We start from the raw sequence: 17,455 nt of genomic DNA, 5'->3' as shown, positions 1-17,455 counted from the left end.
CAAACAATGGACCCCTATATGGAATCTATGAACAGGTTGTGGGGGTCCCTGCTTCATCTCTCTCTCAACTAATGGGTCCTTGGCCTGAAAACGTTGAAGACCCCTGTTCTAGAGGTCATGTGTTTTCTTGTTTCTAAACGGCTGAGATTCTCATTTTAGCATCAGTTTTAGTCGAGCATTAAAAAAGGACATACTGTGTGTACAGTATCTTGCCGATTCCGGCCTGTCATGACTTTTAATGACTTTATAATCCTGAGCGAGAGAACAGAGTTAGCACAAAGGCACCTATGGAGAGCACACAAGTGATAAAGCAAACAGGAAAAGGCCACAGTTGGCCCGTGAATCACAATTGATTGTGCTAATCTGGCGTTACAGCAGCCATGAGTAATTAGTCAGGTCACAAAACAGTGCTTTTTGTTCTAGTGAGCCACTGTCACGCAAACAACGTTACTCTTTCAACCACAAACTTCAGGGATTTGGTTGTGTGTCTTGCGCTGCCAGGGGTGTCGCACCAAATTCTGGGCCCTGGGATTCACTGCGGGCCCCCCATGAATGTTCTTCATTAGTGGGGAGGGGGTTTAACCCATTTAGTCTGGGAACGCATTATTTTGTGCTTTAACTATTGAAAAATCTTGAAAATGTGTGCAAGTCTTTGAATCCTTCTAAGGTTTTTGGAAAACCCTATGTTTCTATGTCAGTGGTGCTCAAACTTTGTCATGTGAAGGACCCCCAAAATTATATGTATTTGGCCACGGACCCCCATCTCAAAATATTTAGTTCCAGGGACCCCCCATAAGCAAAATTTGATTAAAGATTTTCGCTTAAGGAATACATATATTCAAATATTTGCACACTGTTTCACAACTTTTCAAAAATAGCAGATATACAAGCTTGTATATCTGCTATTTTTCAATAGCTAAAGTCTAAAATTATGAAGGCCCCTCCACCTTGGGCCCTAGTAACTCAGTCCCATCCCCCCCCCCCCCCCCCCCCTTGTGACGCCCCTGCTTCGGCCGCTTCTTAAGAAGATTGTGTGTCTCTAGAATCCTCTTACAGGGACTCCCAGGACCCTGACTAATGCCCCTACGAGGAAGTGAACTGCAGTGCTTTGCAGATATCACTGAGATGTATCATATCTAATCTCTGGTGGACGTTTGTACACTGTTTTTTTAAACCTTTTATTCATCTCGGGGAAAGGTTTGCTGAGCACGTATGTTTCTTTTTCTGCAGCAACTCGCTTTCTAGTCGTATAATGAAACACACAGACGCTTGGAAGCTGCTCGGTGCGTTTCAAAATGTTTTACTGTTGGCCTCTGAACAACAAGACACCACTGGATGAAGTTTGAGGTTCAGCGCCATGCTTTGAGGCAGTGGTACTCAAACTTTTCAGGCCGCGACCCCCAGAATAATCATATTTTAACTGGGAACCCCCCCACCCTGACGAGCACTAAGAGTTTAGGCATTACATTTCGTATAACACAGTTCTATTGTGAAAAAATATTCAAAGATTTGTACACATTTTCACGACTTTACAAAAATAGCAGATATACAAGCTTGTTTTTTATAGCTAAAGTATAAAATAAATTCCACCTTGGGCCCTAGTAACTCAGTCCCACTTCCCCCCTCCCCTTGTGACACCCCTGGTTTTGACAATCTACAAATAAAACCCTTCCCTGATTTTTTTCTTTCTTTATTTTTTTCTTCATGCTACAGTTCAACAGTTGCGGGTGCAGAGGGACACGAGACAGACACCCTGGATGAGTACCCGGCAGTCTTATAAGTTCCACCAGCATTCTTTGTTGACAGGGCAAAAGAAAGGGGGGCAGGGGGGGGGGCATAGCTAGTGGTGCTGTGAAGTTAAAGGGTCGCCAAGCAATTGGTCTTCTAGAGGGTGCTGGTGTTGTTTAGGGTCCCACAGTAAATGAATGGTACATTCAGCTCCTCTTTGCTGTGAGGTTGTGGTGGGAGGGGGAAGCTGGGCGGCCCCCCTGTGTGTGTGCGCGCGCACGCATGTGTGCACAAGGAAATGCGAGCAGGGCATCTGGACGCAAATAAGAGGCAATTTGCGTGTGTGTGTGTGTGTGTGTGTGTGTGTGTGTGTGTGTGCGTGCAGGGGCGTCGCAAAACAAATTCTGGGCCCTGGGTACAAGGATTCACTGCGTTATTTTGTGCTTTAACTATTGAAAAATAGCAGATATACAAGCTGCCGTGCTGCGAGATTGTAGATTTTTGTCTTAAAAGTCTTTAAAGGTTTTTTGAAAAACCTATGTTTCTATGTCAGTGGTGCTCAAACTTTTCATGTGAAGGACCCCCAAAATGATATGTATCTGGCCACGGACCCCCATCTCAAAATATTTAGTTCCAGGGACCCCCCAGAAGCAAAATTTGAGTTACAAATGTTCGCTTAAAAAATACATATATTCAAAGATTTGCACACATTTTCACTGCTTCTCAAAAATAGCAGATCTACAAGCTCACCGTGAGCTTGTATATCTGCTATTTTTCACTAGCTAAAGTATATATAATAATTATGGCTCCTCCACCTTGGGCCCTAGTAACTCAATCCCACTTTCCCTCCCCTTGTGACGCCCCTGTGTGTGTGCAACAATGCATGTATGTGTGGGGTAAGTCTCTTTTAGGGGAGGACAGGCCAGAGATGAGATGGAGTATCTACTGCAAATCTCCTGTCTGGGTCTTTATAAGCAAGCCCATAAATTACAAGGTAGGCCGTTCCCTCCCTCTCTCCCGGAGAAGGTGGGAAGTGTCAAATGGTACTTGGCCCTGTAGAGAAACCCAGACAATGAGGCCATCTCCCACTCTCTCTCTCCATTCAAAACCATCTTTTAAATTACATTTTAAAGTCCATTTTTGACCAGTGTTTCTCAAAGTGGGTTCCTTTTTAGGTGGGTCTAAATTGACCCATTACAAGTCTGTAACTCTGACAGTGTACAAATGGAACCAAATGGACCCGTTCAAATGGACCCTAACGGGTCCATTTGGTTCCATTTGTACACTGTCAGAGTTAAGGGGAGACCTAAATGTGGAAGTTTGAAAAACAGTGTTTTATACCATTGTTATATTCGTTGTGTATAGGCCGACATTGATTGTGAAATTGTCAGTGTTCGTTTAACATTGAGAGTGTGCAAATGTAAACACATGGATCTGTAAGGGTCTCTGAGTTTAGATTCACACTGTGGATTTTATTGTGCATGCACCTGTACAGTAGCTTGTCATTTGTCCTTTTCAATTTTGAATGTGATCTTGGGGTTATTAATTTGCTTATCCGAATGCTTAATATTTGTTAACCACTTCTTAAGCCCTATTCATACGTTTACAAAAACTGAAACAAAACCAAAAACTACTGTATTTTGTATTACTTTTTGCCTATAATCACATACCCAAAATAGGGATGCAAGGTTGAAAGTGGTTAATCATTATTTTTTTTAAAAAGAAAGAAAAAACGAACTAAACTAACTTTCTAAAAGTGTGCTAAGAATACAAATATATATAGATATATAATATATTTTTTTAGAATTAAAGAAACACTTGTTTGTGTAGTGCTGTTGCCGTCTCCGAGGCAGGTGTTTGTGTGCTGTTGTTGCTGTCTCTCTGAGACAGTTGTGGTCAAAGTGTTAATGGACAATCAGTTACAGTCTCACTGGGCACTAACTGATTGTCATGAAGATCAATTACCCACTCAATGGATGAATTAGCATCAGCTGCTCATTAACCCCCCCACCCCCTGTAAACTACCACCCACACGGTTTCCTCTGTAAAGGTTTTGTTGGGGGTAATATTATTTGGTTTTGATTGGAATGTTTGTTTACTTACCTTTTGGTGTAAGTTTTGGCTGTAGTCTAGGTTATGGGTCTGTAACCAGGGACGCAAGAACAAAACCCACGACAAAAATCTACTCGTCCAAGACAATTTGCCCTCTTGGCCCCAAACTGTGGAATAGACTCCTGTTGCACTAAGAACAACAGATTCACTCCCTATCTTCCGCCATGGCCTGAAAACTCACCTCTTCAGACTCCACCTAGGCCCATAGCACTTACTGTAGCACTCGCCTACCCCCCAATGCTTTTTACCGCATCCACTAAGTAGAGTAAGCTTTCAACTGTCCACTGATACCTTTGGTTTGGTGAGGGTGAAACAGTTTTTGTTTTTTTCGGACCAGACGACTGGTCTTTCCGGATTTGCCAAGGATTTGGGAGGTAGAGGAACATAGTGTTAGGGAGAACTCCACTAACGCTATGGACCAGAACTAGGTTTGTTATTGCCAGTTGCGAACGGCTGCCGCCTCTAAGTGGTTTTTCAGGGCGATTTTTAAAGGATGCTAGGGATTAGAGAACCACACTTCTAGGCCTTTGGTCTAAATGCCTGCGGCCTACATGCTCACAGAGCATGTAGATCTGCTATTTTCAAAATAGAACCGTGGTATACAAAATGTAATGCCTCAACTCTTAGTGCTCGTCAGAGTGGGCGGTCCCCAGTTTAAATATGATTATTTTGGGTGTCGCAGCCTGAAAAGGCTGAGGACCACTGTTTTAACTCAAGTGTAAATTTGACAGAGGAACTCTCTCTCAGTTGTAGTTGAGTAACAGCTGACCAGGTGTATCTATACTTTGACTCAAGTACTGGGCTTGAGTACCTGTACTTTGTCCACCATTGACTACATGTCCATGGCACATATGGCAGTGATGATAAGCTGAACAGCAGCTTGGGAGCAGCAGGGGTTGTCACTTTTGGATCCTTTAGGATTTGAACGATTCCAGTTCCTTAGCGATTCCCTCTTAACGGACTGATTCCTTAATGCAAGGGTCTTCAACAGGGGGTCTGGGACCCCTAGGGGGGTCCTCAGAGTTACTACAGGGGGTCCTCCAAATCTTTGTGATAGAAACATTTTTTTTCTCCTTTTTCATATTAACCATCTGAACCCTAGCGTCCATATCTGAGAACTTTAGCCAAAAATAGCAGATCTACGAGCTCACAACGCCTCGCGCTGCGAGGCGTTGTGAGCTCGTAGATCGTCTATTTTCGGCAAAGAGCTTTGTTGTAGAGAGGAAAAAGAGCAGACTAAGTACAGAGTGAAAGGTCAAGTTTATTAAGTATTGACGGTTCAAGTGGTTAAATATCTGAAAACACACAATGACATGAATCCAAAATACACTGATGATCATACTGTCAAACAATGAAACTATATGGAATCTATGAAAACGTTGTGGATCCCTGCCTCATCTCTCTCAATTAAGGGGTCCTTGGCCTGAAAATGTTGAAGACCCCTGCCTTAATGGTTGCCTTCAACCATTCCTATACATCACTGGTTCTTAAAGTACAAGGACCCTCTGGGTTACCCGGGTCCTCAATGTTGGACCCCAACCCTACATTACAGTGCCTACACTGTATAACCTTAGCATAACGCCGTTGTCGGGCATAAACCTTGTATCTCATAAGTTCTATAAGTTTCAAATTTGTATGTTTTTTGTAAAGTAAAGCCCTGCTTCATCGTACAAGGCTGTCGCACAAAAGTTGTGAAAACAACTACAAGCACACAACGCCTCGCGGTGCGAGGCGTTGTGTGCGTTGTAGATCGGCTGTTTTCACTAGTTTAGTTCATTTTTTAAACGATAAATACAAAATGAACGGTTTTGGACATACGAGGTTTCCACTCGACAACAACGATAAGTTAATCAATGAAACACATTCCTAAACCTCCATCCTTTCTGTGGTTGCCATCCAGTGACGTGCCAGCAGTGGTGACAGACTGGGTGGCTTGCAGATATTTTGTTACTATATGATGACAGCCATGCGTTGTGGTTTCAATTTCGTCAACAAAATAAAAACTAGACTAAAACGTTAGGGAGGGACTAGTGGAGAAGAGAGTCATTTTATGTTTGGTTGCTCTCCGGTGTTGTGTGCTGAAAATAGCAGATCTACAAGCTCACAACGAGTCGCAGTGTGACGCGTTGTGAGCTTGTAGATCTGCTATTTTCAGCACACAACCAAGTGTAAAATCAGTCATTACGATGCCATCAAGGCCTGCCAAAATACATTTCAGTTGAGTTGACTAAATCAACTGTAGCTTTAGTCGCCTAAAATCTTATGATATTAAATTTTAGTCAACTGTTCAGGTGACTTATGACTAAATTATGTCTAAAACTAAATGACATGTTATTCAAAAGACTATGACTAAAACTAAATCAAAACATACTGTCAAAAACAACAATGGACTGTACGGTGCGAGGTGTTCTGTGCTTGTAGATCGGCTGTTTTCACTAGTTTAGTTCATTTTTTAAATGACTAGTGACGGCAGGGCCAGCAGTGATGACAGACTGGCTTACAAAATATCTGCAAGCCACTGCAGATATTTTGTTACTATATATGATGATGACAACCATGCGTTGTGGTTTGTACTGCGTGAGTACTGGATGACTGGAAGTGATCTGGAAGTGTCACTGCTGCTAAGTAGATCTGCTGCTGGAAGGTTGCTTTATCAGGTCTTTTAAAAGGGCCAAACAAGGCCGATAAGACTCGCAAGACATGAGATAAACTTTGTCCTGCGGCAAGTTCTAAAACATCAAAACGTGTCCACTGTAACCGGATATTTAATGTAGAAATGGGCCTAGTTTTTTTTCTCTTTTCTACTGAAACCTGAAAGTGGTCACGTCAGTGAACTGGATGAGTTTATTTCACTGTTTCCAACGCAGGTTAAAATATTCCTCCGAGACTGTTTTGTTGAAACGACAAGTGACGTTATCTTGAAGGAAGACAGATCAGTCCACTAATAGCATCAAGATAGTGTCACTTGGTTCCAGAAGATTCTTGGGGCAAGTGGATTTGCATTGGAAACAACAAGTCAAAAATATTGCATAAATGCAATATAAATATGTTTCAGTTGTTTCAAGAAAGTAGCATTCTGTCACTGAATGAAAACTGAATGACTCCTATGATATGAGGGACAATGTTTTCTGCTGGGAGAGATTCCTTTTCGTTTACTCACACCGGAGGTGAACAGGGACTTGCTGGCCATTGGGAAAAGCGGGACAACTCCCGAACGGCCGGTCCAGGCCGGACATTAGGAAAATAATTAAAAATAAAATGTCGGCCATCGTTCCATTTTGGGGGCTGGGCGGCCAACAAAGTAAATCGTCACTGTCGGGCAGAAACCTCGTATCTCCAAGTTTCAAATTTGTACATTTTTTTCGCAAAGCAAAGCCCTGCTTCATCATACAAGGCCGTTGCACAAAAGTAGTGAAAACAGCAGATCTACAAGCACACAACGCCTCGCACCGCGAGGCGTTGTGTGCTTGTAGATCGGCTGTTTTCACTAGTTTAAATCATTTTTTAAATGATAAATGAACAAACAAACGGTTTTGGACATACAAGGTTTCCACCCGACAACGACGAAATATAACTCATGTAATTGGCCCACTGGCTTGTCACTTGTCATGATCTGAAATGGCAAATCTTTGAGTAGCAGCAGCGCTATAGAGAGAGATCTCTCTCTATAGCGCGCAATGAGGGCCTCTCCAACTCTTTTTCCCGGGCTGAATCAGGGGCCCAGCACGTCCCTGGAGGTGAATACGGGTGTATGGAGGAATGCTATTTGTGAATTCCCAGCATAAATCTTTTCTGCCCACACTGACATCAGTATTGGTCTGGGTCCAATACGGGGAGTAGGCCATATAAAAGCTGACACTTTGTTACATGAACTTGGTTTTCCTTTCGTTTCTTTTCTTTATCTTTTCTTTATTCCTGAAACCATTCGTCTGCATTTTCAAACTGACGCGCCGTATAAAGTCAATGGTTGCATTGCATGTTTAGAGACTGTACCAGTGTTGATTTTGTTGACTAAAACTATGACAAAAAATGTTTATCGACTGTGTATTTTTCACTGACGAAAACTAAATAAAAACTAAGCTGTGATTCGTCAACAAAATAAAAACTAGACTAAAACTTAGGGAGGGACTAGTGGAGAAGAGAGTTTATGTTTAGTTGCTCTCCGGTGTTGTGTACTGAAAATAGCAGATCTACAAGCTCACAACCAAGTGTAAAATCAGTCATTACGATGCCATCAAGGCCTGCCAAAATACATTTCAGTTGACTAAATCAACTGTAGATTCAGTCGCCTAAAATCTTATGATATTTAGTCAACTTTTCAGGTGACTTATGACTAAATTATGTTTAAAACTAAATGACATGTTATTCAAAAGACTATGACTAAAACTAAATCAAAATTCACTGTCAAAAACAACAATGGACTGTACATACTGTATATCAGCCTTTACTTTAGAATACAGATAGTATCTTCTTTCTTGAGATAAAACAACATGACACTATTCTGAGTCAGGTACAGAGAGATACACTGTAGAACAGAATTATACAGGCACAAATCACAGAAAGAAGGCGGTTGTTTTGCTGTCCACGGGTATAGAAGTACTCTTGACATCTTCAAGCCTGTTCTTTGTCTGGCCCGGGCCGGCCTTGCTAAGGAAAGCCCTGGTAGCTCTGTGTGTATTTTCCTATTGTGCCGTCGCTTTTAATGAAAGCAGCAGCCAGTCACTGAGGAATGTGGAGCGTTCTGTTCGGTGCTGCGCAGCGGCCAGGGGTGTAGCACCAAATCCTGGGCCCTGGGTACAAGGATTCACCGCGGGGCCCTCCCATGAATGTTCTTCATAGGTGGAGGAGGGGGTTAACCCATTTAGACTGGGGAACGCCTTATTACCGGTCCGCATTATTTTGTGCTTTAACTGTTAAAAAATAGCAGCTCTACAAGCTCGGTGCCGCACTGCGAGCTTGTAGATCTGCTATTTTTTGAAAAATCGTGAAAATTTGCGCAGGTCTTTGAATGTTTCAAATCCTTCTAAGGTTTTTTGAAAAACCTATGTTTCTATGTCAGTGGTGCTCGAACTTTTTCAAGTGAAGGACCCCCAAAATGATATGTATTTGGCCATGGACCCCCATCTCAAAACATTTAGTTCCAGGGACCCCCCAGAAGCAAACTTTGTGTTACAAATGTTCGCTTAAAAAACACACATATATTCAAAGATTTGTACACATTTTCACGACTTTTCAATAGCTAAAGTATACAATAATTAAGGCCCCTCCAGCTCGTTGGGCCCTAGAAACTCAGTCCCACTTTCCCTCCCCCCTTGTGACGCCCCTGGCCACGGCCTCTGCCAGCAGACTAGATGCACACATTTGCATGTTTTGTGAGGAGGGGGAGAGAGCTGAAGGAGCCTCCGTTCTCTGCTTCGCCACCGCGTGCCAAGTGTTTAATTAAACTTTGTCCTCCCCAGTCGCAGCAGGTTGAAGTTAAGCCACGATGCGCCCGGGGGGCGCAGGGCTGGGGGGGGGTCAGGAAGGACTCGGCCCAGCTGCCACGGGGAGGGGGCTCTGTGCTGCCCGACAAGGTGTTGGGAGTGCGGCTAGGATAAGCCCCCCCCCTGCTCGCATAGCTGGGGGAGGGGGATGGCGAGTGGGGTATGTGGAGGGGAGGGATAGCGTGCCAATGATCATGGTCCCTGTGTGTGCGCGCACGTGATAATTCTGACCTGGACCTTAGTGACAACTCCTGCTACCACCACTGCCCTGGTTGGTAAAGCAACATGAGGACTGACAGGCAGGTGTTCAGAGACGGTGTTTCTAAAACTTTTCAAATTTCAAGGTCTCCCCTTAACTCTGACAGTGGACAAAATGGAACCAAATGGACCCGTTAGGGTCCATTAGGTTTCATTTGTCCACTGTCAGAGTTACAAACTTGTGTGGGTCAATTTAGACCCCAACCTAAAGGAACCAGGAGTCCATGGAAAACACTTTGAGAACCACTGTTCAAAGACACTGGTGGATAACTGTTAGGTCACAGGTTCAAGAGACTTTTACCAGGACTGCAGTCCCACCACGACTGCTCATTTTCATTGCGAGACGCTCTGAAAATAGACAAGCCTCAGCTCAAGTCGAAGAATATAAATGTTTGACGTGAAATTATGAACTTTATTCAGCGGTATAGCAGGTTCAGCACTGTATTTCAGTGTTGACTCAACAAGGAGGTGATCACCCTTTGATGAGACTGGCTTTGTGTGTGTGTGTGTGTGTGTGTGTGTGTGTGTGTGTGTGTGTGTGTGTGTGTGTGTGTGTGTGTGTGTGTGTGTGTGTGTGTGTGTGTGTGTGTGTGTGTGTGTGTGTGTGTGTGTGTGTGTGTGTGTGTGTGCGCGTGCGTGCGCGTGCGTGCATGCATGCATGCATGCATGCATGCGTGTACGAGTGGGGTGAGGTGAGATAAATATTGCTAAGGTGGTGGGCAGTCCCTGCCCACCACCACGGAAGGTTGTGGGTTCGAATCCCCTGTGGTGCAACCGGCTATGACCGGCCCCCACACACAGAAATGTGTTTGGGGAGGAATTAATTGGTATAACGACTAAATTGGGGCGAAAAAGGGGTAACAACAGAGACAAGAAAACAACAGCGGTCGGACAGTGCGCCCGTCCGGCTGAGAGAATCCGGGGCCAGTGGCTCCGCCCCATGTTTTATCCCCACCCACCCCCTCTGTCTCTGTTGGGGTGATTACTCTGCTTTACTCTAGTCCACTAGCTCTCTCTCTCTCTCTCTCTCTCTCTCTCTCTCTCTCTCTCTCTCTGGTCCCCTGAGAGCTTACACACACTCACACACACTCACTCACACACTGCACTGACCAGGCATGCATGGGGGTCTCGCCGTTGGTTTACTCACCACAGTTAAGTTTTACTACTGTGTACTGGATGCATGCTGGATGCAGGAGGGGAGACTGCGGAGTGACAGACAGGAGGACCACACTACTACTACCACTACTTTGCTCCTCTTCCCAGCATTAAGGACGACAGCTTTGCCATGGAGTTGGGGAGAGTTTTCTCCAAGTACCAGCGGACTGTGCTGCTCACCATGATGATGTTCAAGATGGGTGAGTCGTTGGCGTCATCACCCTCTGACTGCAAAGTGTGTGATGAACTGATGATGTACATGTATGTGTGTGTGTATGTACTTGTACTGTATGTGCGTGTGTATGTACTTGTACTGTATGTGCAGTGGTGGAAAAAGTTTCAAATGGTGTACATAAGTAAAAGTATCAATACTGCAATGTAGAAATACTCTGTTACACAAGTAAAAGTCCGGAATTCAATGTAGTTGAGTAAATGTTTGAAAGTGTTGGCATCAACATGTACTTAAAGACAAGTACACAAAAGTACAAAATGTTTGAAAATAGCAGATCTACAAGCTACAAGCAGATCTACAAGATTGACTATTTTTAAATAGCCACGGTATAAAATAGGGCTAAATTGGTTAATATGTGTTTTATAATATTGTAATTTATATCTGTAAAGTAACTAGTAACTAAAGTTTTCAAATAATTGTAGTGGAGTAAAAGTACAATATTTGGATCCGAGATGTAGTGGAGTAGAAGTAAAAGTATTGGAAATTGGAAATACTCAACTTAAGTACAGTACTTAAGTAAATGTACTTAGTTATTTTACACCACTGTGTATGTGTGCGTGTGTGTGTGTGTGTGACTGTGTGTGTGTGTGTGTGTGTGTGTGTGTGTGTGTGTGTGTGTGTGTGTGTGTGTGTGTGTGTGTGTGTGTGTGTGTGTGTGTGTGTGTGTGTGTGTGTGTGTGTGTAGGGTTTTGAAAAAGTATCCAGTACTTGAGACGAAGAGTACTCCTGGTCAAAAATGTTCAACTACAAGTGAAAGTCGCTCAGTCAGTTTTGTACTTGAGTTAAAGTACTTACTTTTAAAAGTACAAATGAGTTATTGCTGTATTGAAATTTAGAAACAAATTTCAAAGATAATACCCAAAAATGTTTAAAAAATGATTTAAAACCTCACAAATCACAACATGCTGTTTTTGAAATAGGCCTTTATTGGTTGATTCAAATCGGTTCATTTATATTTGTGTGTGTTTGGGTGTACTGGGGGTAAATTCCTAGCAATATAGTCGAGTCAAAAGTCGAGTGAGAGTCATAAGCTTCCAAATGGATTAGGCCAGTGTTTCTCAAACTTTCAAATTTCAAGGTCTCCCCTTAACTCTGACAGTGTACAAATGTACACTGTCAGAGTTACAGACTTGTATTGGTCAATTTAGACCCTCCCTAAAGAAACCCATAGAGTCCCTGGAATCCACTTTGAGAACCACTGTATTAGGCCTCCAAAATATTCAGGGAAAGTACAAATGGTAAATAGTTTTTCATAAGTACAGGACAGCTTACTATCCACCACTGGTGTGTAGGCTCTTTGGGCTACAGGGTACATGTGTTCATGAATGGACAAGGTGCGATGAGGAGATGCATGTGTAAGGTCAGGACTTAGGAGTGTGTTGAAATAGAGAATGAACTGGGCTGATAACTTCCAGTGCTTGTTTAATCATATCGTCGCTGTCGGGATAGAAACCTTGTATCTCCATGTTTCAAAGTTTTGCAAATGAATTCCCTACTTCATCATATCAAGAGTGTCACACAAAAGTAGTGTAACAAAATTTACTATAATGAATTCTGTGTCTTAGGAATGCGACAAATACAAAAAAATATTATTGAACTCAAGTCTCCATGGCGTGAGTGATCAATAGAAAAAAAGTCATTTTGGGGGTGAACTACTCCTTTAAGAAGTAGTGAAAATTGCACATCTACAAGCTCACAACGTGTTGCGATGCGATGAGTTGTGTGAGCTTATAGATCTGCTATTTTCACTATTCAATTAAATAACAATAAAGGAATGGTTTTGGACAGCCAAAGTGACAGTGATAGGTCTATCTTAAGATGATCACTTGTGTATATTTCACACAGGGAAGACCAGACATCTGAGGAACCACAGTGGCTTTCATTGTATTCAGCACAACATCATTGATAGTGTTAGTGTATAATGCAGTATATAGTATTGCACTCCAGAATTCAATGCACAATAGAGGCTGCAAAGCTTAGCCATTTCATTGTTGTGTTTTTCATGGCCTTTTCTAAATTGTTTCAACAACTAGGAATGCATTTATTGAATGAAGATAATGCAGTGGTTCTCAAAAAGTGGATTCCAGGGACTCTGTGGGTTCCTTTATGGGAGTCTAAATTGACCCATACAAGTCTGTGACTCTTGACAGTGTACATACACATGGAACCAAATGGACCCGTTGGGGTCCATTTGGTTCCATTTGTACACTGTCAGAGTCAAGGGGAAACCTTGAAATGTGAAAGTTCGAGAAACACTGATCTAATGAATGCGATGCCGTCCGACTTCAAGGACCTTCATAACTCCCTGAGTTACAGACCTGTAAGGGTCCACTTTGAACCGCCTCAAGGACCCCTTAGGGTCCCCGGACCCCACTTATGAGAACCACTGTGACAGTCTAATTATGACTGGAACTGGGCTTGGGTTTAGATGAGCAGGCTAGGCTTATCTAAAAATCTATAATCTGGCATAATCTGTGGCACACACACATCTCTTTAATTGGCTTGAGTGCTTAATAACGGTTCATTCATAATGGATGACGACAGTGCAGGGGGTCTAATAGGCTTGTGCAACTGTGATGATGCACTGATGTGTCTATGATGAAGCCAACTACACTATAGCTCCCTGTTTCCCAAACACTGGGTCATCGACCAATTTTGATGTGTCGCGAGTAAATACCGCTTTATTTTTATGTTTCCTACATTTAGTTTTTAAGTTTTACCAGTAAGACTCCTGTAAGTGCCATTAAAAAATCAGCCTGATGGTGGCGCTAAATGGGACAGATCCATGTTAATGACATGACTATAGACCGCTTTGCGTGATTTTAGGGCAAAATCTGTAGGCGCAGTGTCCAAAAATGTGTTTTGCAAGAATCGGCCTGATGGTGGCACTAGAAGAGGGCCATGTGAGAAATGAGGGGTGGAGGTTGTGGTTTGGTGGAGTGTGTGTGCAAAGTTTTTCATGGATAGGGGCAATGGTGGCGGAGATATGAGTAGGGCAAAAGTGTGACGTGATGTGGCTGACAGACAGCCGGTGGAGGTACATTTAGTTTAAATTAAAGTTTAAATTATTATGTAAAAGATTTCAAGGAAAAAATTGAATGAAAACAAATTCCAACATTTTTCAAATGAATTCCATTAAAAAAAACTATTAATAAACTATTAATATAATAATCATTTAAGAAGGTAGTGAAAACTTTCACTGCTGGTCTCGAGCTGAAAAGTTTGGGAACAACTACTATAGAGCTCTGATAAAACATGTCTGTGCAGGGTGTGACCGGGCTGTGTGTGTGTGTGTGTGTGTGTGTGTGTGTATGTATGTATATGGGGGGGGATATCTTAAACCCCACCTCTAATGAAGCCCCGGTTGACCCATTTTTCCCGCGACCTTCGTTGTGGGAAGCGCCTGAACCTCGTTAAATTTGCGGCGGACAGAAGGCAGGGCTTTCGGGCGTGATCACATGATGCGAGGGCCATTGTTGTCCATCGCCATGGTGACGGGCCAAGAACCCGGCTTGCACTGGGTTTTGTCTGAGCGCTGAATGGAGGAGCGCACGGGTGGGGAGGGGTGGGGGGGGACCGGGGGTCTTAAGAAGTGTGGCGAGAGAGAGAGCCCTGGCACTTTAAACCGCAATGGTTTTTGAAGAAAAACAACCCCCGAATCTCACTATTATTAGCTGCGACTGGGTAGTTATCATGTACAATAATGTCAGGGGTTTCTCAAAGTGTGGTCTAGGGACCCTCATTGTTGCGTAAAGGAGTAGTTAACCCCAACAAATTACTTATTTTCTATACGCAACCCACCAAGCCTCATGTTTTTGTCGCATTCCTAAGCCAATGATTTGATGACATTGAGCCCCTGCTGGGGGACTCCTTTAAAGGTGTATTCAGTGATAATGAAAGTGGCCGGGGGTCATCTTGTCCCTTACTGGCCTTACAGCGTGGAAATGTTCAGTTTTTTATAGATTTTTTACACCACTATAATGTTCTCGTTTTGATCATTAGACCCAATCACTGAATATCGGTAGGCCTACGTCTCCAGCTTCAGGATATGATACTGATTTACTACGAGACTGTGGCATTTTATGAGTTCAGTAGTTTACAATATAGGCATTTAGCAGACGTTCTTAATTCAGAGCGACTGTGGTTCTCAAAACTTTTATTTTGACCATCATAACTAAATATCATAACATAACTATGGCCATACTCTACCCTGATTGGTCGAGGACTGGCTGGCCACCCCTGAAAACCGAATCTAGCTATGCTCGTAACACGGGCCATGGTGGAAGTCTTTATATGGTCACCACACATTCTAGTGAGGAGAATGAATGGAAAATGTACCAATTATATTTTTATTTGAATGAAATACAATCACTGAATATACCAGTTTCAAATGAACCCTTCACGGGTTCATTTGGTTCCATTTGCACACTCAGAGTTATGGGGGGTCCTTGAAAAAAAAGAAAAAAAAGTTTGGGTGTTTTGGATGTTGGCAATCAGCAGCACCTCTCCACCTCAGAAACACAAGATTACAGAACAGGGCAACTGAAAATACACAAATGACCCCAGGGTCATAACAAGAACCACGTCCGAAATATATTGACCATTAGCGTCCATATCATGTAAAAATAATATCGTCACTGTCGGGCAGAAACCTTGTATCTCCAAGTTTCAAATTTGTACATTTTTTCGCAAAGCAAAGCCCTGCTTCATCATACAAGGCTGTCGCACAAAAGTAGTGAAAACAGCCGATCTACAAGCACACAACGCCTCGCACCGCGAGGCGTTGTGTGCTTGTAGATCGGCTGTTTTCACTAGTTTAAATCATTTTAACTCATCTGGTGCCGATCCCGAACTAGTTCGGCTTTATTTCAATCCAATACAATCTTTTTTTTATTAATTCACTTACCCCGAGCTGCTTGTAGAGTCGTGGGTGGTCCTGGCTCGCTAGCCGCTAGCCAGCTAGCCGTTCTACTCTGTCCGACGATATATTCCATTAAAAATGGTTTAAAATACATTTTTGAGCTCCCCAATGTTCACCCGATGTTCGGCGCCGCTTCCGATGAGTACACGAGTGTGCCGATCCCGAAGTAGTTCGGCTTTATTTAATTAAATGAATAAAATGATAAGAGGCCTTCTGAAGCCTGGCTTGATTTTTGTAGCTACTAGCCGAAAGCTAACAACGTCCCGGCCGGCCGTAATTTGCGAACGCAATCGCCAATCTCCGCCTAATCCAATGAAAGACCGCATCTTTAAAGGCTTATATCTCTTTTTTGTGTTTTAGGAAAGCGGCGCGAGGTTTATTTACGGCGAAATCGCCCAAAAATGATCTTTTAGATGACAAAATGGGAATAGCCATTCTGTTAGCATCTTCATCCGGGACATTTCCATGCCGTGCATCAACGTGAGCACGTCAGGTCCTGGAAGCTGAAGTCCTGGAAGCTAAAGCGCTCGCCTATGAGAGATGCGCTGGCATTCTTTGGCCCCTAGAGGGCGCTGGCACACAAAGAGTTAAAAGTGATAAATACAAAACAAATGGTTTTGGACATACAAAGTTTCCACCTGACAACAACAATATTAGTCTAGATGGACAGGGGGGTCCGCGTGCATAGGGTGGATTTATTTTCGCCACCTGTTTTTTCTTAATCCTTGAAGGGTACATTTTAAGATTCTGCCAGGTGCCAAGCTGAAATATGTTCTCATGGGGTTCATTTTTAATGATTTCTTGCACCTCCCATTCACTTACTTTACAGGAAAAAAGACCCCTCAAAATTCTTCTTTAACACAGCGGGTGCCCACGAGGTGTCAACGCGACAATTTCTTTGATGTCGCTGGAGGCCCACGACGCGTTGGGCGCGTTTACTGTAATTACAGTATAACTTTATATCTCACCGTTAGGTCGGGGCTACGCCTGGATGTAGCCCATTAGCCGCTAGTCGCTTCGAGTCGACGCTGAGAGCATCGCGCGGCCGTTTTTCTCCGTATACTCCAATGCATTTCCCCATCTTTAAAGCCCTTTATCTCCGATGTTTGTTTTATGGCTAAAACTGTGGCCGCGTGCGGCAAAATGTCCAAATTTTGATCGGCAATGAACAGCTATGATCAACACTAGCCCATACAGTAAGTTACACAATAACATCCTGTCTGCGCTCATGTGACCAAGTGACGTCATCACGCATGCATTGACGCAACAGGGCCTCGTATTCTTCTATGGAAGTGCTATGGGGGCACTCAGAGGGGATGACTGGCGCCTCCTAGTGGGCAGTCGATGTGTTAAGTAGCATGTGAGGGGTCTAACTAGCGTTTTTTCATGATTCTGAATCCATTGCAAGCATTTGTTTTACACAAAAAACATTCCTAAGGCTAAACATTTACCCCACAAAACTGTGAAAAGTGATGACTCGTCACTTTTCACCACGAAACCATAGTTTTGTAGGGCCGTTTTCAGCCCAAGGAATGTGTTTTGTGCAAAACAAATGCTTGCAGTGTA

General features: G+C 43.2%; 1 protein-coding gene across 2 annotated transcripts in view; it reads left to right on the top strand.

Annotated features, from left to right (window-relative positions):
* Positions 1 to 1,973: 1,973 nt before the first annotated feature.
* The window catches only part of LOC308296151 (protein crumbs homolog 2-like), a 54,161-nt gene continuing 38,679 nt past the window's right edge, over positions 1,974 to 17,455 (top strand). Inside the window, exons 1-2 of one of the 2 annotated variants that reach the window (XM_080739304.1) lie at positions 1,974 to 2,722; positions 10,775 to 10,936. In XM_080739304.1, the coding sequence (XP_080595430.1) occupies positions 10,867 to 10,936 (70 nt within the window). In that variant the 5' untranslated portion in view covers positions 1,974 to 2,722; positions 10,775 to 10,866. Of the gene's footprint in view, positions 2,723 to 10,457; positions 10,937 to 17,455 lie in introns of those variants that run through there. The other variant, XM_080739303.1, reaches the window with a different exon arrangement.

This window comes from Nannobrachium achirus (assembly GCF_963921795.1).
Source record: "Nannobrachium achirus genome assembly, chromosome: 12".
Classification (NCBI taxonomy): Eukaryota; Metazoa; Chordata; class Actinopteri; order Myctophiformes; family Myctophidae; genus Nannobrachium; species Nannobrachium achirus.
Note: the sequence above shows the minus strand (reverse complement) of the source record. Positions and strands in the feature narration are given on the sequence as shown.